Genomic DNA, 27,305 nt, shown 5'->3' with positions numbered 1-27,305 from the left:
GTCTCCAATGGAACTTAACGTTGTGTTTCTGTCTGTAATTTCCGCCCCTCTCGTCCCCCACTTATCCCCCTGTGACCCAGGCATGTTGACCTTTACTTACTTTCTGTTATCGTGTATTAACTTATAATAGATTATGAATTCATCAAGAGGACTGCAATATTATTTTTCACTAAAACATTGCGGCCTGTCTCTTTAACTTCCATACACTGTCTAACTGTTGCACGTTGCTCTGTTACTGTGGCAGAGTGAGACCATGACAGAAATAGTCAGTGTGAGAAGGAATCGACACAAAAAAAAGAAGCATAAAAGCCCTTTTCAGTGCCGAGCGTCCATGTGCATCAGCCTGCTTGTAAGCCCACAACAGTATACAGTACAAACTGGGCAGCCAGCTGAGTCGCATCAAACACCAATGAAGTAGAGAAGAGGACGCTTTGTACGGCTCAGGGAACACTATTCATCAGCTTCCTCCATCCACATCGTGCTCCGATTGTCCCACCGCACAACAAAACCAAGCCAATAAACCACAGTGCACCAAATTACACTTGACAGGCAGGGTGCAGAAGGGACAGAGAGTAAGGAGTGTGTGTGCGCCTGTGGTCCGGTGTGTTACTAACTGCCTTACATGAAAAGAGGGCAGAGGAGGAAAGAGAAAGAAGAGAAAGTGCTTGAGACAAAACCACGTCAGCTGTCCTTCATTCATTTTCGACAGTTATGGCCCAAAGCAGATGGGACTTGAACTGATGATGTCAGACAATGGGAGAGAGATGACAAGAGAAGGTGAGAGGCAGAGGGGAGATCTGTCTCCATCCTCCTGCTTTTATGAGCACTTTTGATGTTGCACATAAATAAAGTGAAAAATGAGCATATCAACAAAGAGATGACGCTTTAAAGGGTGATGTAAACTGATTTTTCAAATACACACTGACATTGAAAGTGTCTGTTTTTGTAAAGACATTTCATGTTGTGCTGCTCCTCGCCATCATGCGCCTTCGTGCCACAAGAAAGCCCCCCCCCCCCCAAAAAAAAATAGAACAAGAAAAGCAGAGGTGTCGAGGAGTCGAGGCAAGGGGCCATTATTGCATGTCAGCTCCTCTCTATCCACATAGTGGCTGATATAAACAACACAGGATGCACGTGTGACAGGAACAACCATCCACTAAAAACAAACACATCCCATCTGTGGAAAGCAGCAACAAAATACTCTAAATTAAAACAAAAAGGAAGCAAGGTTGCTGAACAGCATTTTTGCAGCTTTATTTGTCTTTTTCTTTTCATTCCAAAAGCAACTACACAGGTGAGAACTGACACTAAGTCACTGCTGGATTCTTTTTTTTTTTAAGACTCACTGGTGCTGAATTGAACATGTACTCTTGTCACACCACCTGCCTTTTATTGTCATGAAAGGCAGGTGGTGGGAACATGCGCTGATTCGCATTTTGTTTTTAGCCCAAATTTCCCAAATAAACTTAAAACTCGAGCTCACAATAAAAAACAGATAATGCTGCAGAGAAATCTGGTGCGCCCAACGTTTTTACCAAACAGACGATATTGCATTCGCACAGCAAAATAAGCGTGTTGCTGCATCGGACAAAACATAAAGGACCATCTCCCTATTTCACAGCAGAAGTGTCAGGTCAGCCACACCATGTCCTCAGCTGACAGCAGCACTAACAGAGCAACAGCTGAGCTCTGATAATAGGATTATTTACTTCTACAAACCTCAGGGACAACACAAATGCTGTGATGACACTGGAATCTGCACTTTGTGGAGATAAGGAAGAGTACAGACAGCAGGCTCTGTAAAACACTTCAGTGGCAAACAAAAGAAAAATATCAGGGATGCTCAAAAAGAAAATCCAGCAGTGACTTCGTGTCAGTTCTTACCTGTGTAGTTGCTTTTGCAATGAAAAGAAAAAGATAAATAAAGCTGCACAAATGCTGTTGAGCAACCTTGCTTCCTTTTTGTTTTAATTTAGAGTATCTGTAATGAATGTCTCCAACAGTGTTGCATGATAAACAGGGAATCAAACAAACCCAGCAAACAGACCAAAACTATAATAACTTACCGAATCCAATTGTCTTTAGTGTGTGTGTGTGTGTGTGTGTGTGTGTGTGTGCACCTGCAGGGCTTCCAGCTTGCCAAAAGCAAGATAGTTCCTGTTTACAAGCTCAGCAGTCTGAGCCAGTTCCCAGAGGGACACACACACATACACACACACACACGCACGCACACGCACGCACACGCACAGACCTTTTGGTAGCTCTGGACATTATTGTTTTATTACATATGCCTGTGTGTGTGTGTGGGTGTGTATATGTGTCCAGAGAGAGTTTGTGTGGATCGTTGCTGCCGGTGAATATGCATTTCTCCTCTCCTGTCACCCTCTGCCCCTCCCTGGTCCTCTTTCTAACTCCATCTATTCTCTGTTATCTGCCTCATCCTCACTTTTCTCCTCATCCATGTCTTCCGCTTTATTACTTTGTTTCCTACCACGTCTTGCCCTCTCTGACACTCTTCTGCAGTGATTTCCATTCCTACCCTCCCTCTCCTCATCTCTCCTCTCTGCCCGTCTCTCCGTCACTCCATTCCTCTGTGAATAGATTTTCACTAGACTTGACCTCAACAAAGACAATGTCCTGTTGAGTACATACACAGCAGACAGGGAACTTCAGGCTATGGCTCCACAGCCCGTCTCCTAGCCAGGAGGCGACTGTTGGATCCCACGGCTAACCACTGTTATTACGGCCCTGAAAACAAATGGCTTATGCAAACAGGGGACCATGGGAGTCTCTGATGGAATATCTGACTTACATGCATGGATACACACATGCATGCGTGCACAAACACCCAAAAGAGTGGCCAGTGGTCACTAAGGGGAGCACAAAGGTTACGTGTTTGCGCTCTGCTTCAATCATTATGCCACTAAACCCTTACTTGCACTGAAGAGGTGCCTGATGTAAAACACTCAATCTTTCTGTAACGCAGTCCCAAAATAACAACATAAAGAAGTGAATAAGCTGTGCATACTCGTGGGAGTATGTTTGCAACTTGCCAGTTGATTTACAGCAGTGTACAGGAAATATTTTACACCAATTTAGACTGCTGAGCCATTCCAGATCTAATCTCATAGTTACTTTCATATTCTGTTGAGGCTCCCAAGTGTCTCACTTTCTAACCATCCTCAAAGAGGAAAGGGGAGGCGAAGAGAGACAGGATAGAGGTGAGAAAAACGAGAAGTAGGGACAGGAATAGAGAAAAAGTGAGGAAGAAACATTGCTTCTGACGGGTTTGTGTCTGCTCCCAATTTAAGATGTTCCCCTCAAGCCATTTAATTGTAGGTCTTTTTTTATGACTTTGGGGCCTGAACTCCAAGCAAACAACAAAGAACCACATCTGAATCTGGCCTCCACCCCAACTGCATATAGATAGGATACCATACATGGTCATTTTATACTTTCTGTTTTTATCTGCATCGTGTTTCAAAGGGAATTACAAATAAATGTGGTACCTACATACTTTAAATAAAATGCAAATAATCAGAAACTGCACAAAATGACAATAATTATTCTGAGGAGCGAGGAAAAGAGAGAGAGAGAGAGAGAGAGAGAGAGAGGGATTGACACATTAACTCCCTGCACTCTTTGCCTCACACAGTAGGGGTCACTACATACTCTCATCAGTAAAACAGTTTCATGCACAGATAAAAGCGAACTCATAAAAACATGTTTGCAGCATCTGTGACATCATCACTGGGTTTCTGGAGGAACATTTTTGCAGTGTGATGGGCTAAGACTCCATTAAGGCCAGAAAACATGCTCCCAAACTATTCACACATGTTTTCAAAGTTGACAGAATCACCGCCGTGACACACATTACAAGAAATGAAAATGGCAATTGAGAACATAACGACTTGTAGGAAATACTGTGAGGAGCCGCAGTTACTGATACTTTCTCATTCAATTTAGCATTTAACTGCCAAGGTTGATTTCTGGACATTACCAAAAAAAGGCATCCACAACTTTTATTCAAAATAGGGGAAAATAGTATTTTTTCATTAATAAATTAAATTCTTCCTATCTGACATTTCATGTTGCATTAATCTAGCTTGAATTACCACTCATGTCAAACACCTGAGGAAGAAAATAAAGGGGGAGGGGGTCATTTAATTACTGCTGACCATTACTAATACTGCATCTGCTTTGAGAATCAGTGCAGTTACACCAACAGCATCGTAAACCCCTTCATCCCAAATAGCAGAATGAGAGGCAATCAATAGAAATCCAAATGAAGGAAGCATTCCCAAGATTCCTGACCCTCGTATTCCCATCATCCAGATGCAGTAGAATCCTTATTGACAGGCTGCTTAAATAATAAATGCTTTTGGGTCACTACACTATTTTTTCACGGCCAACGAGCTCATTTCTCACTGTAGAGAAGGGGTCATGGTGTCAGTGGGAGGCGGAGAGAAAACTGGATAATTTTCTCATTCAATCCCCCCCCAACAAACAATGTATATAGCTTAAAACAGTGATAGCACTTTGTCATTTGCAGTGATGTGGAATATTCTAATTCACTTCATCTTAAAAACAGCATATTAAGGGATCATGAAAACGGGGCATCTCAGAGAGCGTCTCCTGCTAATCTTATAAAGTATGAACTGCTTACTCGGATAAAGCTAATCAGGTCTTGAGAGAATCACAATTGAATTCAAAGGTTTCCATGTCAAGGTGATGCAGGGCCATCCAGATATAACAGTCCATAGCAGCAAACATATTATCTCTCTGACACAGTATCTTCTTCTTGCTCCCTTAACATCTTCCTCTCTATAAAAAAATCCGCTGACTAAGTTTCAAATACACAATTTAAACAGAATTTTCTGTTACAGATTTTGCCTGAGTTCTGATTTAACAAGGCCCCGTTTGACCACAAATGAACAAGCCACACACCTGGAGAGTGGGCCAAAGTGAACGTGAAGATGAGTAAGGCCATGTCAGTTGCAACATTCAAATTAACGCCTCATTGACCAAGCAAGGAAGAAGCTCATTCAATCTCTGGGGGAAGTTAAGGTTATGAAGTGCTAGAGAAAGAGGCTTGGGATCAAGTGGTTATTCTTTACAGAGAATGCTTCACTTCAAACTTCTTCAGTCAAATTATTTTCATGAATTCAACTCCCGTCCCCTAACAAACACATACTGTATAGTAGGGGACACAAGCAAGCCACACGTAGTGATTCATTTACGTTTCATAATATCAAACTCTTCTATCTCTCTTCTATCAATAAGATACATAAGATTCCTACCTTATAATAATTGTGTATGAAGTGAGATAATGGGTGAAATTTTAGACTCAATTCAATCTTCAATCCCTGTGTGATCAGATTAAATGTGCCTCGGGATTTTATTACGTGAAGAACAATACCACTGAATTTGAGTTATTTTAGATTCTAAAACAAACCACCTTCTCCCAAGATGCAATAAGAGAGTTTAAGACATAAAACTGTGATGTCAGGTAGAAAATCTGCAGCGATTTCAGCGATAAAGGCAAACTCTGTGGCTGTGTGTTGTACACTGAATGTACATATAGACATGTATATTTGTTTTTTAATCATTTAATCTTATTAAACATATATCAGTCGAGAAAGATGAGCAAAAAAGTGCAAGGGAAGCCGACGAGTCAATATCAGGGAGATGCTTCTAATACTGTTCAGAATCATTATATAAAAAATACAATGTCACTTTAGAAAAAATAGTGCATCCTTATTGTTATAACTGAAACATTGTATTCATACGAGTATAGAAATGCACCCTCGCTTGGTTCAATACATCTAGCCTTGGTCCGTTATGACAAGTATGTTTTGATGGATGCCATCACTGCGTCATTTGACTGACATTATGAGTCTCCTCTGCTTGTGTACTGTTAAACTAAGTTTTAGCATTTACCACCATCCTGGTACTTTCACCTTAGCCACAGTGGCCACTGCTCAGCAAAAGTTCCATCCATGGATTTCAGCTCAGGAACACAGCAACATATGTCGGTTATTAAATTGAGATGTATTTGTCTTTTATGCTGAGAACCACTGGCAGCATGATGCTACGCAAACCAATGATAGCTCTTCCGTTCAGCTTCTCTGGTGGTTTCAGCCTCCTCCATGCAAACACAAACCTTTGCAGGGGAAGTAGTGAGACCACATGACTCACATGCATTCATTAGTTAGCGTTAAGACCAGAAACAGAGAGTTGTGATGCTATTGAGAAATAGCTCTAAAAGAGCAGAGCTTAGGGGGAGCCCAATGCTGTCAACAGACAATACACGTTTCTTGTGCGTGTGTGTCTTTGTCCACTGTCCACTGTCTAGTGTTAAATAATTCAGCCTTGCCTTGTAAATCATACAATACTTACAAGGTCCAGCAGGCAGGAACTGGATGGACATGTCTTCAGCTCGTGTCTGCCCCCTCTGCACTCAAACCAGTAAACTGACCAATAAAGCAAGCAGCATGACAGCACAGGAGGGTTTCCATCCATATATGAGCTCCCAAAGGATGAGAGATGGTAGAACCTCCCCTCCAAGAAAAATGCTTGCAGGTTTCAACAATCACAGCCTTTACCCCCTGCGTTCTTCTCCATCATCAACACTGCAAGTAAACACAATGGCACAATCTCCACTGCAACATTGAACCACGGGGTGTTAATCAATCCAAGTCTTAAGAAAAAAAAGGGAAAATAAAAATCAGTCTTTGTTCCACTCCATGTGCATAAATATCTAAACGTCTGCCTGTGGTGTAACTACAAAAGTCAAACTCCCACACTGCAACTATGAATCAAACATGAATCAATAGTATTTCAGCATGAAAATTACCCAAATCATTAATGTGTCTGCAGAGTTATGACGATTCTATCACACAAACCAACATCATGCCTCATTCCATCTGAATGAATTAATGGGATTAATTCTTTAAAAAAAAAAGTCTTAAGCATAAACGAGCATCGCTCCTGCAGCAGCACAACCGACAGAAAACAGTGACTGCATCCATCGTCATGGTGTTATTCCCCTGTCCCTGGAGCAGCCATGCATCCTTTATATCCCTCGAGTCAAGGAGCGACCAGCAGCCACCACCCCTCCCAATCATGCTTAGCCCCTCCCCTTTTTACCCATCTCTATTGAGCGATTGGCTGGCGTACGGGGGAGAGGTTGATGGCGATTGGACGGGTGATGGAGCGGAACCTTGCTGTCCTATGCATCAGTGCTCTCCAGGAAAAGACCGGGGTCAGAGAGAGAGAGAGAGAGAGAGAGAGAGAGAGAGAGAGAGAGAGAGAGAGAGAGAGAGAGATGATGTGGGAAATAGGAATGATACGAGTGCTGGAGGGGGGGGTGACAATAAGCTTTGTTACACTTCTCACCTATATGTTATCCAAACGCTGTCCTTGTAACATCCATAAGATATTATCACTTGTATTGCTACTATTAACATCAAGTCTTGCAGAGAGTCGAGATTGTGATGAGAACTGCAGTGAATGTGATGTTGACTGTGCAGGGGAACACGCTGTCTTGACTTCAGGGATAGTGCAGTCTACAACAGATGGAGCCCCTAAGCATACAGCATGGTGGTGAATTGACAGTATTTATTGTGAGTGTTTGTAAATGGAGGGCCAGGTTCAGCTATGCATGGGGATGAGGAAAATGATTAATGACGAACGCTGATTATTGGTGTTGGTGCTGATAGATCACCGAAGGAGTCTGACTGTGCAAATGTGTATTAATCTGCCTATCTGCCTAAGGCCTTGGTCTAGATCAGGGGTCGGCAACCTTTACTATCCAAAGAGCCATTTTGCCCTATTTTCCACTGAATAAAATGTGTCTGGAGCCGCAAAAGCTATTTGATGTCAAATTTCTCGCCACATATCAAGCATTCAGGTAAGCCAGCATCGTTGGCAGTGAAAGCAAATTAATACGTCCACGCAGAATTAAACTCTCCATTTTCCTCCGTGACTTTTCTTCTTTTGGATTTATCCATCGATAGTTTACCGAGGGTGGAGGTCTGCAAATCATGATCGGGCACTTAAAAGAAAAGGTGCATTACGATGCAAGATGCAAGTGGCGGATCGCGTAGCGCTGCTGTTTATGAATCTATTACTATTTTGCTCGACAGGTTCGAATCCAGGTTGATGCGATCTTTCCATAAATATATTTTCTTCAATGTATTTCTTCATACGTGGCTGTGATGTAGTGCTCACTTATACAATTGTAATCCCCGCAATATATATATGAGATGTGGCTTTTAGATCTCCAGCAATATGTTTGTGAATGTTTGACGAATCTGGCAACAGAGGCAGAAAACAGCTGCTGCTGTTACGCGAACACAACACACGCACGGAAGGGAAACCAGTAGGTTTGAAAACCAGTAGGACCGGCACCCACTGCATGCCCAGTGTACGTGAATAGTCACGTGATATTTGTTTTCAGGCGTTAAAGTCTGGACGGAGATCATCTCGAAAACAATGCTTAAACGCCGTGTGGACGGAGGACTCAGGGAGCCGCAACAGAAGAGCCAAAGAGCCGCAGGTTGCCGACCCCTGGTCTAGATCATGTGTTCTTTATTATTTATTTTGCAATGACGTAGACCAGATGCTTTTGCTTACATTTAGCATTGAAGGGATAAACAATTACATTCATTGTAAGATGTTGGGCTTTGAGTCAAAGCTCATAAAAATTGTAAGGCCTCCCAATTCACATATTTTAATCAGTATCATTTTATCAGAAAATGCTGATTGCATGACGCAGTTTTTGATTAAGTAATTAATAACTCCAATAAAAAATTGTCCAAACTTTATCATATGCAGAAATACAGAACTTTAAAGCCGTGTCCATTAACCAGTTAAAAAACACCCATTCAACAATGTGCATGTGTTTATATGAATGTATACATTTTATTAAAAAGCGCCAAATAAATGAACTGATGTGGTGTTTGGACAATGAACACGTTCTTTTCGGATTTGATCTTAGTTATTTGCAGCCACAGGAAATATTACTAAACAGACGTCATTATGTTGATATCCTGTGACAGGAGGATGCAAGCTGTGCTCTTTCTAAAACCAACACAGCCAGTGTTGCAAAGCATGATCCAATTAAGGACGTTTGCACGGACACACACAAACACACATACACACAAGCAGGCAAAAGGCACACAGAGAGGTCAGGATGCACGCACCCACGTGCCCATCTGAATGAACTGCCTGCACAGAGACACACAAAGGTGCAGACAAACATGACACAAACACACTCGCTACAGAGTCCAGCTGTCTCCATATAAGACATCACAGGGCGTCTAACTGGCTTTCTTCCCTTTCAACCCATCTCCTCTGTGTGTGTGTGTGTGTGTGTTAATGGGAGAGAGAGAGAGAGCGAGAGCGAGAGAGAGAGAGAGAGAGAGAGATCTCAAAAATTGCGGCTGTCATGAAGAATACTTTGAAAACAAATAACTTTCCAAACTGATCGGGAACAATATAATACAATAATAAATGAAAGAAAAGAAACGCATTAAAACAAGATAATATTGAGAGACTTTCATGTAATTGGACATTACAGTGGACACTTTGCAATGTCTTTTTTTCCAATAGTAGTAAATACATAACGGAGTCTCAAGATTTGCCTGCCATGCAAACCATACCGTAAATTGAAATGTTATAAGCCAACCTCAGACTACTATGCAAAGATTCCGTGAGACCTATCACTTGTAAACTGTGATAACAAACTCTTCTGTAGACATACACACGGGATGGATGGTCAGAGCTTGTGTATAATACCTACCTCCATGCAAATTATGGTTGGTACTCTGTGTGCATGCATGCAAATGAGATGACAGCACCATGTCTAACCATGTGCTTTTATGCAGGCAAAGTTCAAAAAAAGTTCAGCCAACCCCTGGTTAAGCTGTGATATTAAATACACACACCCTGGGCTGTGGAGGAGAGGACATGGAACTGTGGACTACATTCTAGCTACAGTATACACTGTGTATGGTTTAACTTATTTCTTTTCTTCCATCCTCTGCCTGTTTTTTTCATGATTTAACTATTAATTACTGAAAGATATAACAGGACAAAGAAAGAGAGACAGCAAACGAGAAAAACAAAGATCTGGAAGAAGAGAGAAAAGATGGAAAGAGAGAGAGAGTGAGTAAACAGAATTCACTCAAACGCACACACGACCACATCCACACACACACACCATATAGAGTTTATTCTTCCCCACCCTGGCCTCTGCAGGGGAGAATAAAAAAAAAACTAAATCCAATGAACTCCAGAGAAAACCACTTCCTCCACTGCTTAGAAGTGTGTGTATGTGTGTGTGTGTGTGTGTGTGTGTGTGTGTGTGTGCGTGTGTGCTCGTCTACCCGCAGTGCACATGGTTAGCATTCAAAGCCGAATTCAATAGGAACCACACAGTGAGCTCAGTATGGGTAGAGATGAGAGACTGCGTTCACAGCTGAATTAAACTGAACAGAAACATATGGAGAAGAGAGGGCTCTCTCTCTCTCTCTCTCTCTCTCTCTCTCTCTCTCTCTCTCTCTCTCTCTCTCTCTCTCTCTCTCTCTCTCTCTCTCTCTCAAATATTAATCTACTGTATTTTTCAGCGACAGAGACTCCCATTTTCATTAAATTCACCATACTATGCATGCTAAACATTATCAGTGCAGCAAGCGATCAGACTAAACAGGTTGGCTACTGGTGCAGATTATCTTGGGCTGAGATTAAGAGCATATTTGGGGAACAGTCCAACTATTTACTCTAAGCACGCTTAGTCTGTAAATCCATATGCAGGCAACAGCGTTTTTGGGACACTTGTGATTTTGTGGTTAAGTGTCTTCTCCAAAACTCATCCAGATTATAGGCTTTTTTTTTTCATTTTCCCCTTTATCAAACACGTGTACTGAATAAAATGTGTGCAAACTGGTCTGATTGCATGTCCATAGCTAATCCAGTTCTAGTCATGGTAATGTAAACTAGTGCAACTTCAAATGAATGCATATTTATCATGATTAACACACTGTGTTAAGTAATGCAGTGTGCGCATGCGTATGTGTGTGTGTGTGTGTGTGTGTGTGTGTAAAATGAAAGTGCCCATATTTAGATGCAGGGTCTGTCGAGGTCCTTGTGGTACTATGTGACATGAGCAGAACAGATGAGTGCTGACACATCAGCAAGAAGAGTAGGTTGAAGTTGGTAGAAAGGTTGAAGTTGGTATGGGGCTGAGTCTAGAGACGCACACTCAGCACTGGCTAAAGATTTGATTCTAACTGAGTAATCACTGGTCTAAACCATTGCTCAGCCTATATTAGGCTACAAGTAACAATACAAACAATAATGAGGCTTTATGCTACGTTAATGGTTAAATTAACTGCTTTGACTTGATGACTAGGTTAGGAAATGCCCCTTTACCAACTCTGGTGTCTTCACCTCGCGTCAACCATTATTTTCTATTTCGAGATACCTTGTCAAACATTATTGCTAACTCATCAACCCACATAGGCACAGCAGGTATACATGTAGCTTTGAGTTCCCCCCAAGTTCACAGAAAACAAGTCTAAGCCCTGAAAAGACAAATGTTTTCCAAAACATGTTGGCCACAGAAGCAAAGTTTAGATAAAAAAAAAACAGGAAATACCCAGTTGAGGTTACGTCAAATCCCTTGAAAAGAAGCAACAACGCATCTAAAACGAGCACATCTCATGGAGGCAAGACCAAAATTCACAACAATATGGGTGAGCCTGAAAAGGGAAAATATTCTCAAAGGCTATACAGTAAATGATGTTTGGGAGGAGGCAAACAAACAAAAAAGAAGAAATACATTCCCACTCAAAATAGTCAGATAATCTGTGTATATATTTGAATGTTGATGAGGAGTGGTACACACAGATATACACACACACACACACACACACACACACACACACACACACACACACACACACACACACACATCCCCACACATTCATTCATTCATGCTAAGAATGTACCAGATCAGCCCAGCATTTAAGTGAAAGATGCATTACTCTTCATTTTTTCCATGAGGACTTTAAGCACCTGCAATTTCACGTGACAGTGCAACGGAATACTTCAGGCAACTTGCTAAATCGACACTTAATTCAACCGGAAGTTAATTTTGTACAGTAATTGAAAATCAACAGTGAACGGGACAAGAGTGGATCAGAAATCGGCTATAAATGGTCAGTAAAACCTGATTACTCTGATTCACTGAGAGCAGCTCAGAATTTCTGCCCGACTCCAAAAAAACATACAAAGGGACCACTGCAGCTTTATTTTTTGTGAGTCAGCCTCAGGGATGAAGTTCCAAGGGTTTTTGGGCAAAAGGCCTGTGCTCAGGATTTGTCTGGCATGTCCCAATCATTTCCCTTGACACCCGTTCAAATTCTGGGCAAGTGGGAATAATAGGCCAAGCTGTCAATTGAAAACAGTCTTGTAAAATGCTCATCTCTGAATGACCCGATTGGAAAACATCAGGTCAAAACTGTGTCAAACACATGGGGCTCACAGAGCTAAATAGAACACAATCTACTGATGTTTGTTGAGAGATCACAAAAATGGATATGTGTCCCATCCATCCTTGACACTCTTGCTTCAGTCCTCAAACACATACACGACATGTGCAACAGATGTTTAAAATGTCTTTTTTGTTCAGTCTTGGTAACACAACTCAAATGTAATGTCTGCTACTGTATGCTTGATCTCCTGGAACTGATTACACCAAGTTTAAATGAGACTTTCTATGGAAAAGCTCCAAAAAGGGAGATTAAACTGAATAATATATGGACAGCCCCACATTAATTTGTGCATAAAGGCCACTTAACTGTTCATACCCCAAAACACCTCACCCTGGAGAGAGTGACTTGGTGTATTTTTAGTATGTAGGTCCTGGGGGTATTAGGGTTGTGAACCTACAAGGTCATGGTTGCCAGCAGATGCCACAGAGGAGCTTGTGTCTAATGGGATTCAACGCAGTAAAGCTTTGATGGAACACACCATTTTAATTAAAGTGGGCATGGTTCATGATGTTTCTTACAAACCTAAACACATACAGTAAATAAGCGACACTGCCTCATCCATGGTGAACTGGAGAGCACTTCAAAGATCAGCCTGCCTTTCCCCGCAACAGCGGCTCTCCTCGAGCCAAACATAAAGACACGGGTCTATTAACTGGAATTCCACTTTGATATCGGCCAAATAATATTACGTGCAATCCTTTTCTTAAATCACTTACATGACCTACAAGACACAGATAGGGATGGGCAATACAAAGATCATGTGCATACGCCCTGCTCGGGAAGAAGATCCCCGACTGATTCCCCATGACTGAGTGACAATCACACCTACCTGAAGTTTGAGCTGGGCCATCCAGTTTGGATTCACATTTTGGAAGAGAGCAATCTAAAAAGAGATAGAGAGATACAAAATCAATTAGAGGAGGGAGGTTTAACAAAGCAAATAAAGAGTGGAATGGCTGTCATGTGGCCTCCTGCAGCAGTACAGCAACTGTCACCATGTTTTAGTGTCAGAAGTTTGAGCTTTGACATTACTGAGTACAAATGAGAGAGTGAGCAATTGTGGAGCTCTTTGATCTCAGTAGCTGGACAGTCCCTCCTTGAGATTAAGACCAATAGACATGATGCACACACACACACACATACACACACAACCTGTAAATGTGCACTCATATGTGCAAAAATGCCCATATAGTACACGCTGTAGCTAATCATGTGCTGGTGAAGACATACCGAACATTCAGAATGTCTAGATCAAGACGATAGATCCTCGTGCTCGCTATCTCTCTTCTTTACCTTATCCGCTTTCACACTCTTTCACACACACACACACACACACACACACACACACGCCATCAGATACGCACATACAGGCTCATGCATGACTCTCAGCACACCAGCTTGTAAGCCGATGAATCATTTAAAGATACCAAGTACAGTAGATATCTGTATCTCTGACGCCTGAGGAGGAATCATCTTCACCGAGATGAGATGTTAAGAAAATTCAAAACACTCCTGTGAAAAAGCGAACCAGAGCGGTGTGCCTGGTGCTCGGTAGTCCAAGCTTGTCACACTAGAGGCAAAACGGGGTCCGGCCTGAGCTGCAGTGCCGGAACCAGTGACGTCAGTTTCGGCATCACGATCAATTCAGAATTGATTAACAGATAAAGACTGACTCACTGTGGGTGTTATGCTAATCCATAATTCAAATGTATTTCTATCTACATTTTTACACAATTAAATACGTCAAAATGAAAAAAATGTTTAGAATAGAAAACTGATGTGATATCTGTGCCAGTGACATTAACCCTGAAAATAAATAGCAACTATATATTGACTCAAAAGATACACTGACTTCTAATTTTGGACTGACGTGTGTCGTGTCTGGGTCACTCATCATAGTGGCACGAGATAACAGAGAGGAGAGGCAGGGAACGAGGAACAGGAGCAGCTTAGCCCTTCTTCGCTCTGACTTCTCCTGGCTACCTCTCTGAAAAAGAACAGCCTGGCTTATGCTGCTGCCTAACGAGGATTACAGAACGCACCTGTTCACACATCGCATGTTTCATTTTATGCAGTGTAGTATGGATGAAGTGTTTGGTCTAGTGGAGGAGTGCTCATCCTCGAGGAAAAGTGCATGAAAGAAGTTACAAATATAACTATAGTCGATGTTCAGATGCCCGGAACATACTTTTCAGTATTAGATCCTAACAGTGCATAGTGACCAGATATTGTCTGGAGAAATCAGAGTCAGCATATGCTGCCAGGCGGGGATTAGACGGCAACATGCTCACATGCACAGGAGGGAGTCTGTGAAGAAGAGAAGGCAGAAGTAATCTTCTACCAAATCGGCTGACAGAAAGAACCCGCGGGGTCAAAGGCAAGTGACGGAGCTTTCACTTGTGGCCGTGATCAAGTTCAAGTTGTGAGAAAGTTTGAAAGGAAACAGTAACCACAGAGCATTCTCCAATAACATCCTCACCTGAGCTCCATCTGCCTTGTGTGAGGGTGACGATTTCTATTTTATTTTAGCTACTGATAAAAACCTGACAATAGCCGGTGCAGTTTCAATACAGGGTCAATGTGAGGAATCGAATGTTCATAAGTGGAAAACAGTGGGATGCCCAATTAGTGAGGATGATTTGGAAGGATGTTAAAACCTGGGACAAAATAAGCAAGGGCCCATTTCTTCAAAGTGAAGTGAAACTGTGCACTTTGTTTCACAGGTTCATCTTACAGAAGCAAAGTGTGAATATCACATTCATTTCATTTTCTTTGATGTGCGAACATTTAACTACAAGTTTGAGTGTCAAAGCTAAACCAACAAAACAAACAACATTTAGCTACAAGAGTACAACACAATTGGCAATATTTCTTCTAAAACCGTACCAGTGTAGTGAATGTAGTAGGATGGGATGATAAGTTTGATCCTCAACCTATTTTATCCAAAGCCAGAGAGGCCGAGCGGCAGTTTAGCCCCCCTAAGCCAGAGGAGCACTGGGTTGGCACTGTTTACGTGACAGGGATCAGAGCCTGCTGCTGTCTTCAAAGCAAGAGGGAATGTTACAGTGTGTGTGTGTGTGTGTGTTTGTGACAGAAAGAGAGACTACACAGTTCCTGTTGGACAGACTGAGCACAGCTGTTGACAGAAGACAAGCAGTCTCAGGCAGCGCACAAGCTCACACATGTATGCAAACACACTGCAGGCTGTGCTTTGATTTCACCAAAGCTAAGTCCATGTTCTGCTTTCTGCCATTTTTTGTTGTGGTTGTTTTCATACACACTGAAGTAGCCTAAGACCTTGGCTTGTCTGCCAAAAGGGTAAAACATGTCAGTACAGTAGTAGTACAGTGAAGCGCATTGGGTCTGGTCTCTAAATGTGCAAGGATGCAGATGGACATGTGCAAGTGTGCAAGTGTGCTAGTGTGCGTGAGAGAATTTAAATTATTGAAAGTTATTGCGAACCTATCAACCCTTATAATAGTAAAATATCTAGAGCTAAAGAAGGGGAAAAAAGGATGAAATTAATGCACAATTGAGAATGGAGTCCAGTGAGCCATTCTGTTTCACTCTACCCAAGGAGAGGAACTGGCTCACTCACTAACCGACTTCATGAATGAAAAAGTGACACACATTCTGACACTTGACAGAGGAAGTGTCTCAGAACTCAAGGGGGGCATGGCCTCGTGAGTCCCGGGCTCGTTTTTCAAAGGAGGCGCAGTGCTTTGTGGGAGGCTTGCAACTTCAGACACCAGTTCCAGATGCGTTCTTGGTTTAAGCTGAAGGGAAAGAGAGAGAGGAGATAAAAAAAAGGAACTGTGAAAGACGGGGAGGATTGAAACGTCAATCCTCCCTGAAACTGAAGGAGCATAAGTAGAGAGGAGAGAGGTCGAGGAAGGAAAAATTAGGAATGTGGAGGAATCCATATTGACATTTGGGGATTTTGGAGTAATATATGTTTTACACAATGGTCTGTTGCAGTGCTAAAACATATTCTCCAAAAGCTGACACAATACTTTGAAAATGCTCCTTTTAGGATCTATGCCAAAGCATTTTGTCCAAAAACCTAAGACACTTTATGTTTTGTTTTTTTCTTTCTTTAATTTGACTTTTGATCTCTTTGGTAGTCTGATTTTGAATAAAAATGGAATAACCTTTGTTTAAAAGTCTTATTTACTGCCCTGGAGAAGGAAGGCACTCATTGTGGTGAGAGTCACAAACAGGAGACCAGATATTACAAAACAGGATCATCATTTGAATATATGACAACCCTGAGCAGAGGCAAGGTATGAGGTAATGACGGAGGGCTGTGTGGGAGAGCAGTGGAGGAGGCGATGAAAGGAATGAAAAAGGATAGAAGTCGAGGGAGTCTGCAGTTGACTGACAAGAGGTTTCCCTCTTATCAGATGGGGGATTTGCAGGAGACACGCAGACCAGCCCACAGCCTATTTTTATGACCCGCAATCCTCCTATGCCTCCATCCCTCGTTCGTTCGCTCCAATCCTCCATCCCCCTCTTCCTTGCTTCCAGAGCCCCGGGCGACATGGGTGGGATGTAGTGATTTATACCTCCGTGCATGTGTGTGTGAAGTAATGAGCCTGTCCCACAGGCAACATTTCCCATCCTACAAAACACATTACCAACCAATTGGAATTCCTGATTATCGACATAAGGCTACAAGCAGATATATTTCAGGTAAATTAAGTGTTATCAACTAGTCCCAGCCCAAAAAAATATCTTCATCAGCAGTGACCATTTTACTACTTTGGTTAGATTTAGGTGATTAAGGCCCTCGCATAATTCTATGTTTATCACTTTACATTGAAAATTGCAAAAGATCTCTCTTAGCATTTGCAGACAAATGTAGCGTGGATCTAATAAGGTAGAGTAGGATCACTGCTCTGCTTAGTTCGTTACTGAGGTCTTCAACAGTAGCCCCTGACTGGTCTCCAAAGCATCGTGTAAAACAAAGCTCAGGTATGTCGTGGCATTTAGTTCAAACTCTCCAGAAAATGAATGACAAGCTAAAATATTTGACCAGCTTCAGTTTAAACTGACTGGAATATATCTGCGCATCTTCTCTGTGTTGAAAGAAAAGAAAAGAAACCCCTGGTCCTTGTCTGTGTGTGTGTCTTCAAAGTGACCCCTGTCATAGATGTACATGACATTTTACACCAATCAATAATTTGTTGAGACGGAGGGGGGGGTTACATGCCTGTAAAGTGTATTACGACTCTCTCGAAAAGGTTGAGAGTCTCTGATGAGATCGATCAGCATGGTCTGGCCGTAAAACAGGTAATTGCCTCGTTGTGCTACCTTCTTCATTGTCTTCTCCATAAAACTCTCCAATAAACACCAAAAGAGGAACGGGCTATAGCGAGCATCCCAACATCTGGAACTTATTGGGAGCATACAGTAGGCTTATTACAAACACTCAGGAGAGGAGGAGAACATTGCCTCGTCTTACTCACATACACTACACTGGTCTGGAATCAGTCATTTTTGGTATGCTGCTAACTGCTTATTAGCCGTGATGTGACCATTTGCATTTGATGATTTTAAGATAAAAAATTGCTTTCTTTTGTGAGTTATGTGTATTCAATGTGGTTTGTAATATCACTGTTTCAGGTAAGACTGAAACCCAGACGTTGTCCATTAGTTACAAATGGAAAAAAATAAGCTACTGTGCAGTGCCATAGGTCACAGCTATAACAATTTAGAGTACGCAACAGTCCTTTTTTGCTTCTTTTTGTTTCCCTGTATTTTGCAGCAAGCACTCTTTTTCTATCATTTTTAGGAATTGTAGCCTTTCTTGATGACAGATGACAGTGTATAAATGGGGAAAGGGAGTATGGTCCCAAGGCAGAAATCGAAACCCCGACGTTGCAGTTATATAGGATGCACTGGCTGCAACCAAGCCGCTCCTGCAGGAAGGACTTCTTTTTTTTTTTTTAAGGCAAACTTCTAGTCTAGTTTTGGAACCATCTAATTTAAAGTGACTCTTCACACATACAAGCAATGCCATTGTTTCATTTAGTTACTGTGTCACGTTGAGACATACTGTTGCATTGGATTGTTTGAATGAGTACTACAATGCTGATCGCAAAAGAATGTGCTTACAATCCTGCTGGTGAACTAAAAGACTGACCAATAAAATCTGAAGGTTTGTGCCAAGAAGCCAAAACAACTTATCAGACTGACCGTTGTGGCACTTTCAGTTTGGCTCGGTCGACAATGCAGATATTGCTATGCAGGGGTTTAATATGTTGTGCTCTAATCGGTCATATCATCAACATAAATCTTGTACATTTTTGTTCTTATAACTATATAGATGCATACGTCTTTCAAGCTAGTCCTCCCTTTCTCCCTGAGTGGAATACGTGAGATAGCCGAATGTGCATGCGGGCCCAGGCGATTTAGCGGTGCAGGCAATGCCAACCTAAGCTCATGTTTTTTAACTCTGACCAACTGCCAATTAGGCTGTGCCCCTGGATGCAACCAAAAGGTTTCAGCCTCGTGGAGAGCAGAGTAGCCTACATTTTGCAGGGTGTGCTCCACCCAAGCCTCAGCTCTATAATTTGATGAGTGAAGGCTTGTTTGTCCCTCTAAGTATGTCTTGTCCTCCCTTTCTGAAGCTCACTCACTTTTCCCTCTATTCTATATTTTCATTTACTTGCTTGCCCTTACTTCTCTTGTCTTTACGCTGTCTTCATTTGTCGTTGACTTCCCATTCACCCCTCTCCCTCTCGAACAGTGCTGCCTACTGTACATTATGCACTCTAAGATGCCTACTGCATGGCCTATCGAAGTCCTCTTTCTCATCTCTGATTATATAAGATTTCTGCTTTGCAAGAGTATGCAAGATAACATCAAGTCATGACGCTTATGACTAAGAAAATGAAGAATCACTGCTCAGTGATTTGGCTCTCATCACAGACTGCACTGGCACAGGTCAGTCGGTTCCCTTTGGGCACAGAGGGAAATGCCTCACCTCGTTGTAAATACCGACACTGCCATTGGTGATGCTAATTTCTTGTTTCTATCCTCAATGCAAGATGCACTAAATGACAACCTGTTACATAAAGCATACATACGGAGGTGCAACACACATTATTGGTGTTTATTTAGTTGTTTGTTTCTGCTTCAATTAGCTGTCAGTCTAAATTGAGCTTGCGCATTAGGCCAACTACAAAGTCACATTTTTCAAAAGCATAGTTGATGTTTTTTTAAACTGCCCGTGCAATACATAGCAAAGATAATCACTTATGCTCCTGCCTATCAATTATTCTTCTTGTATAAAAATCTATTATTTAACACTGCAAAGACACTCATACACATATAGTTGAAAGCCTGCATAAGTAATGAGTCGACAAGAAGCCAGTTTCACACAGTATTGTGTGAAACTGGCTTCTTGTTTCCCAGATTATATAAACAGCAGATCTTTGCAACGAACCCTTATGAGTCCCAAACTCCACGACTGATGACCACTGTCTTATGACCACTGTAGTTATGACTGGGGATACGGCTCTTAAGCAAGTTGTTCAGACAGTTATTTAATCATATTCCAGCATATGGTACATCTGGCTGCTTTTATGTCTTAATCGAGTTTCACAGTGCAGTTCTGTACAATAATGCGATTGCAAAGGCCCAGTAAATTCATTAAATACCACTCAAGAGACTATCTATGAATTAATGCCTTGTAAAAGTTCGAATATCGTGCGCGCAAATGTTATTTTTGGTTTTGCTAAGATGGCTCTGTCCATAGTGCTCCGACATATTTAACAGTGGTTAATAACCTAAAGATGTAATGCATCACTTAGTGACCACAGGATTTCAGTTCATGTGGAGCTAATGGCATGAAGCTATGTTCAGAAAGAGACAGTGGCTCTTGCATTGCAAAAGATGACTGCACATTAAGGTATGCTGAACCATCACATAGTGCAGAGACAGTAGCACAGCATTTTTCTAACCTGCCTTTCAATTCATAATGCACTACAGACTTTGGGAAAGTTGAAGCCCAATTATGATAAGGATTGGCTTGATCTGGTTTTGGTGGCCCTGCGAATTGATCCGGGTTTAGACCAAGTCAAGTTTTGCTCTGTTTGATGGATTGAGAAATTCACATTGCTAGTGATGCGAGTGTTGTGCCATTTGCCATTTAAAAAAATAAACATTGAGTTCAAGCTTTTGATGACAGCATAGGACAAACCTGGATGTGAGGTCCTACAGGGAACAGCATACCATATTTGTCGTGCATGCTCACTCTAAAACGATACATGCACACTTTTGATTCATATCTACAGTTTGAGAGGCCATTGCGGTGGCCGAGAGCTCAACGAACTGCAAATATAGAAACTTTTGACAACACTCATTTGACACGTGAAAACATACATTTTAAGATGCATGCACAGCATTCACAAAACATCTTCACCAACTCAATGGCAACACATTTGGCAACAACAAGCTCTGCGTGTCCCAGCCGTGTGCATGACTTTTCTGTGTCAATTCATGTTTTCGTGTGTCGTCAAGTTGGTCAAGATGTTTTGAAAATGCTGCACACGTGTTGGTGAAGATACTTCTTCATTTGCTTGTGTTTGTGCATATTTGTGTGTGTTTGTGTGTGCATTAACACATCACCCAAATATTCCAGAAAGGTCCTTAAATTGACTCAGTTCATGGCTATTCAACAACAAGAAAACACAACTTCCAGACTCATGCTGATGCAAATTCAACAACTAAGAAAACCCCTCGTAATAAGCAACTTGCCTCGATCAAACTATCCAATATTTGTAATGCAACCGTGCGTGCATGGGCTAAAAGTAACCAGCAGTATGTTATTGTATGTCTCACTTTGAGGAATGCTCAATTTAAGTCAAAATCAACAATCCAAACAGGAAACAAAAGGGGTGCTGAACCTACTCAATACAGAATAAGATATTATTGGTCTGACAGTCAACTGACTAAGTTATTTATAAACAACTAAATATAGTTACAGAGAGTGGTTTTGTATCTCAACGCTTTAAAAGGAAAAAAAAACACCTGGACAGCTGAGCATGACGGGATGATAAAGGTTGAAAAACAAATGTAGTTCCTGTCATCTAAATGTTCAAGAAAGCAGTTCTGTATTTCTCATCTCAGTCGCAATCATTTCAGGATTGGATGTTAAATCACGGCATGAGCAACTTGGAAGAGTGACTCAGCAGCTGAGCTGTGATCCACAGCATCAGTGTGGGACTCAGAGATGGAGCTCCATCTGCTCACCAAAAATAATCAAGCAAAGAGGTACATCAATTGTCAAGGTCTGATGAGAATATCATTGATTCAGGTGAAGAAGAAAAAAATAGTGCACGATCGAAGATTAGGATTTTTAAACACTTTCTGCTTTCGTTGATGGAAAGCCAGCTTTGCAGCTAAACTCACATTCAGTTATCCAGCCAGTCAGTGATGTTACTCTCACACTAAGTCAACCTCTTAGCCTGTGATCAAAGCAGCTCACACAGCCGGTCAATCACTTTAGTTCTTTCTCAGGAGAAGAATCGGACACATTCTATCCTTCACTAACTAACTAACTACTGCAGCAAAGTGCATCCAGAGCCCCAGCAAAACAAAAACACACTCACACATACACAGAGCCCCTGAAAGAAAGTGCTTGGGATCAACTAGGATGAGCAGCTCTGTGCCAAGATTTCAACGTGCAACAAGCTGGCAGCGATCAGGGAGTCTGCTGGAGAGGCTACAGGGAGCGGGATGGCCATTACTACTGGTCCTTCCCCATAAGTTACAGGAACCATTAAGATATAGTATGCATGTATGAAAAAAAGAAAAAAATCTCATGCCATGTTTGGACAAATTGCAGATCTGTATATGTGATTGATAATATTCATAATGGAGTTAAAGTAAAAGTAGCAACTAAACGACGGATAGAAATGTTTTCAATTTCAGATTGATAAACTGAATGAGATCAATAACATATTTGAATTAATTGAATAAACGACACAAAGTGCTATTCTCCATTTTAACAGCACAGAAACGTTCCATGCTTTCTCTTCATAATAGTATCTTATTAAAGTTTCCTGAGGCCATAACCTATTTCTGTCTCCATCATGAATACTGTATGAACTGCGTTTGCCGCTGCATAAACATCCAAGCAGTCCAACTTCACTGTGAGCCAACTTTCCAGCCTGATACAACACAGCTATAGGAAAATACATTGGCAGGCGTCCAACCAACCGTAAGAGAAACTGCAACATTTGAAAACAATCCACTTTGACAACATTCCTAACAGTCTGACTGGCAGACACAATTTCTAGGAGAAAGTATGTGATTTCAAGACAGTTTAAAAAAGTATGAAGTAGGCCTATGTGTGTGTATAAACATGCACGCATTCATATATACATATGCACTTAGGTGGAAATGTTGTCTGTGTGTGTTCCTGGGTGTGCAATCTGCAATAATAGTGAACAGCAGACCCTCAGGCACCAGGTGTCACTGAGAGAAACAGCTGAGAGAGAGAGAGAGAGAGAGAGAGAGAGAGAGACAGCTGCTTCTTCTGGTGTGTATCAAGAGGCGGTCCCTCTCTAATGGTGGCGACATATTTCCAATGCACTTTTTCTTTGAAATGCACCTTTTCAAAAGCTATATAGCATTCCTCGGCATCCTGATACCTGCGTCACATTGGGTTAAATAAGTATTTTCTAAGGTTAGAACAATTGGGGGGTTTGATGTTGAGTTATTAGCCACATCAAGGAGGGCTTAGAAAGAGAAAACAATATCTAATCTACACACATCACATTGAAAAGTCTCAACTCTAAAACATGCCACACCATGTTTTCACACTCCAAGAAATGCTTGTTATACAGGTTTGGAGAAAAAAAAGCCAAAATATATCGCACGTTAATGGGAACCATCTTATGATATGCCTAATATCACAGCATGAACGCACTTTCTTATAGGAATGGGATAAAAAGCATAGTAACACAAAGTCAGTATGTGACTACACCAAGTAAAGGATTATTATCATTGGAGAGAGAATGCCCATGTAATGCAAATTACACCTTGCCCCTACAGATAATAATATTAGATAATAATGTTCCTCACAAGTAACAAAGTACAGTACAGTGTTATTATTTGGCTGGTATCAGGCAGCAGTGCAGCCCCCCTCTATAAGGTGCTTATGCTTTGGATGCAGAGTGATCATGTAGGCAGGCCTATCCTTATTTGTTAGCATGATGCCATCATATCAGACGGGCCCAGTGCGTTGAGTGCAACCTATTGCCCATACGTGCATCCATGGCCTAGCCTCTATACATGCGTCAGATGTGAGACCTGGGTTAAGAGAGTGACGCATGACCCCGTGTTCGCTTTCGACATTCTTCAATCTACACACCTCTGAAAACAAGAAAATCATTTATCGAAATGCTCGACCCACATCCAATGGGTCCGTGATGGACACATCCTGTAACGACGAAATACTGGTATAGCACGGAGAGGCTGTGGTCGAGCTGTAACCATCCACACCTTGTGGCATACTTGGACCAACACAAAATGGGGACACTGCCTAATAATCAAACGCACATATTCCAGGTGTTATTTAAGCTGCTGTCATCAAAGGCTGCGAGACATGACAAGTCAGTGGACTTAAAACGTGGTAAATAACTACAAGGACGTGCGCATCTCCAGCACCTCCGACGCCCACAACTCGCCCATGAAACCCGTCCGTGCTTCTTTTTTTTTTTTGTTGTCATTTTTGGCAACAATGTGGCAGACCACCAGTGATCACACCGACAGCTCTACTGTATCCCTCCCAGAGCCAGACTCGCCCCTTCCCGACTTACCGGATTTGAAAAACGCCGCTATGTCTGCCGCGTCCTTCGCAGCCTCATCTAGTCCCTCTCCTGCGCTCATGGCTGTGGTCGCTAGTGCGGAAATAGCGATAGCTATCCTCAATAGGTTTTTTTTATTGTTGCAATAACTATTTATCAGCAAAAGCGGCGCCCGACGCCTTTCATTGAAGCAGATCCGGTCATACAATCTGTGCTCTCTTCATTAAGCGAGAGACCTCCTCCTCCATTTTGGCCGAGAAGGGAAAATCCTGGCGACCGTTCGGCGGCGCTCCCGAGTTGGGACGTGAGGGAGGGTGAGGCGGAGGAATGGGGGGGTTGATAGTGAGAGAAGGCGGAGGTAAAAGAGGAGGGGAGGAGGTCTGAGGGAGGAGGGCTATTCCGTCTCGAGTGGTGGGTGGGGGTGGGATATCCTGGGATTCCGTTTCGGGGGGTTTTGGTGCATTGTGCGCCACCCAAATTTATCGTGCGCCACAGCACCGGCAGCCCCCATCGTCACTCACTGCGGTGCTGATGCGGGCTGCGTGGGAGTCATTCTTCCGGATTGTGTGCCTTAATAGCTCCAGTCCAGATGTTATGGGGGATGTCACATCGACAACATCATGTTTTTTTTAAATATAGGTGACGTGTAGCCTAATAGTCATAGTATCAGTAGTAGTGTAGCAGTTCTCATATACCTTATCACGTAAGCCCTTAGCTGAATTCTTGCGAAAACGTGAGTTTATTATTCCCACGAGGTCACTGAGTTCTTGTGTTATGTTGCATTATTTAGTTTCCTAGGAGTTATGGTCTACTGGATGATTGCAAGTGTAATATTTATTTTGCACGTGCGGCTAATCGCGTTTTAGGGCATAAGAGGATGGCAATGACCACGAAGCAGAAGGACTGTTTAATTCTCCCTTCATCTCCTAGTGATGAAGATGATGCTACAGTATGAGGTCATTTGCCCCACAAATCTAACCCAGTTCTCACCGACAGCTGCGGCTCAGTTCCTTTAACCAGGGACAGTACACTGCTGCCATCTAGGGGTTGCCTTCACAAATTGCTCTAATATGACGGCCGAGCGTAAATAATAATATTACTTCATGAACGAAGTAACAAATTCAGACCTTCTGCCTTACATACACGTTAAGCATGTGCCTGTGCCTGTTATATTTCTATGGCGGGGACATTATCAGTCTGATTGACGCAGCTGGGCAATCAGCAGGCGCACCTGTAATTAATTAAGCCTCGCTGATGTTTCCTAACGCCTTGTAAAACACATAGCTGCAAAACAAATCAAACTAAAACACACATTTATAACTATCTTATCTAAGTGTTTTGCTAACCATGGATAGTGAGCACTTAACTTCAGAACGAGCAGGTGCTTTTTCAGAAAAGGTATTCCACAATAAGAGAACGAATTTCCGTCTTACAAGCAGGACTAACTTCATTTTAAATCTGCTTTCCTTGCTCCTACACCTGCTTCCATGATCTTTGATGGTGGTCTCCTAAGTCGCTGTCCACATATAGGCTACTTTAAACTATTCAGGTGATTACGGTATATTTTTTTATTTTGAAAACTGTGTATATAGCCAATGAATAAATTGTCAACCTACATCTTTCGGGACCAGCCCACTCCCCCGTTTGCCCCTTTTTTTTACAAATTCCCTCATTCCCTCATTACCTTGGAAACCACTAACACACGATCACCGCAGGGAAAACGTGTGGACGACCAGACGCTTCAACCAGGAAAAGAAATAAAAAAAAAAATAGCACCCTAAATTAACAACGCAGGGTAGGGCCTACTCGACGCGGATGAAGTATGAGAATTCGAAGTCTGGTAATAAAGGAGATATTACTGTGTAGCCATGTCCTTCAGCTCTAGACTCGCCAAAGTCAGCTACAGGAACCGACCCACCCACACTAGTGTCCCAGTGGAGTCCTTCAGGGAAATGCAGGTAGGGTCTAATTTCAGTTTGATAACAACCTCTTGACATGAGGAAAATCTTCTCAGTGTCCCAGTATCCGAGGAATGTAAACCCTTAACATGAAGTCTGCGAAACATTATAACTGACTAAGGTGTTTATAATATGTCTTTATCTTTTATTGTTTTAATATATACATTTTTTTGGTTTGGTTCTTTCTTGGGCGGTGTAAAGAATCCTTACACCGGCATATGTTATCATGATTGTTTTGATTTCTGTAAAGTATCCTCTATTACTGGAGGATTGTTTTCACAGTCACCCACCTTAGTTTCAACATTGTTGTATTCATTCAGCTGGCACATTTTCAGTCATACATGCTAAAACAGAGCTTCCTTTATTTCTTCTGGCAAGCTAGAATATATTTGTTGTCTTGTTTTGTCATCAATGAGCATTTGGTCAAATTGTAATGTAAAATGCTACATATGTTGTAAGATTGTTGGCTTTTATCTTAGTGCAACTCAAAAGAAACCTTTAAACAAAACACCACACAACAACAAGTGTATTATTTAATTGAACTTTGGCCTCCACTACCGTACATAGTAATTTAGCACAGCTAGGTGCAGTTGACTCAAAATAGGATGATATGAGTTGGAAGAGTGAAACCTTACATCAAATGTCCCTTCTCTCTTATGCATATGTATGCTCTAATGAAGGTCCTTTAGACCGAAAGCTAAAAATAAAGTGTTCTCTGCATAGATGTAAGTGTGCAGATATCTACTCTTATTAGTTTTAGCTTCCATCACCTTATTTTAGACAAAGCCGGGTGAAGCGGTGGTTATCCTGCATTTACCTTCTCTCTTATGTGAAAAAAAACGAGTGATGGAATTAATCTGCACTTCATTTTCAATTTAAGAACCCCCTGCACCCTGATAATTACTCTGAGAGCCACTACACTATTAGACTCACGGCCTCCCAGCAGTAGTCTAAAACAGCTGGAGCAC

General features: G+C 41.9%; 2 protein-coding genes across 3 annotated transcripts in view; one reads left to right on the top strand and one right to left on the bottom strand.

Moving 5' to 3' along the window:
- The window catches only part of triob (trio Rho guanine nucleotide exchange factor b), a gene marked incomplete at its 5' end in the record, with an annotated part of 96,158 nt that extends 71,697 nt beyond the window's left edge, over nt 1–24,461 (bottom strand). Inside the window, 2 exons of the mRNA XM_079165237.1 lie at nt 13,390–13,443; nt 24,392–24,461. Coding sequence (XP_079021363.1) covers nt 13,390–13,443; nt 24,392–24,461 — 124 coding nt within the window. The remainder of the gene's footprint in view (nt 1–13,389; nt 13,444–24,391) is intronic.
- Nucleotides 24,462–26,247: 1,786 nt separating this feature from the next.
- dnah5 (dynein, axonemal, heavy chain 5) overlaps nt 26,248–27,305 on the top strand; it is a gene marked incomplete at both ends in the record, with an annotated part of 89,381 nt that continues 88,323 nt past the window's right edge. For both annotated transcript variants that reach the window (XM_079164769.1, XM_079164768.1), the window contains one exon: nt 26,248–26,337. In XM_079164769.1, coding sequence (XP_079020895.1) covers nt 26,248–26,337 — 90 coding nt within the window. The remainder of the gene's footprint in view (nt 26,338–27,305) is intronic.

This window comes from Pholis gunnellus, assembly GCF_910591455.1.
Source record: "Pholis gunnellus genome assembly, chromosome: 8".
In the NCBI taxonomy this organism is placed as follows: Eukaryota; Metazoa; Chordata; class Actinopteri; order Perciformes; family Pholidae; genus Pholis; species Pholis gunnellus.
The sequence above is the reverse complement of the archived record's forward strand: the minus strand, read 5'-3'. Positions and strand labels throughout refer to the sequence as shown.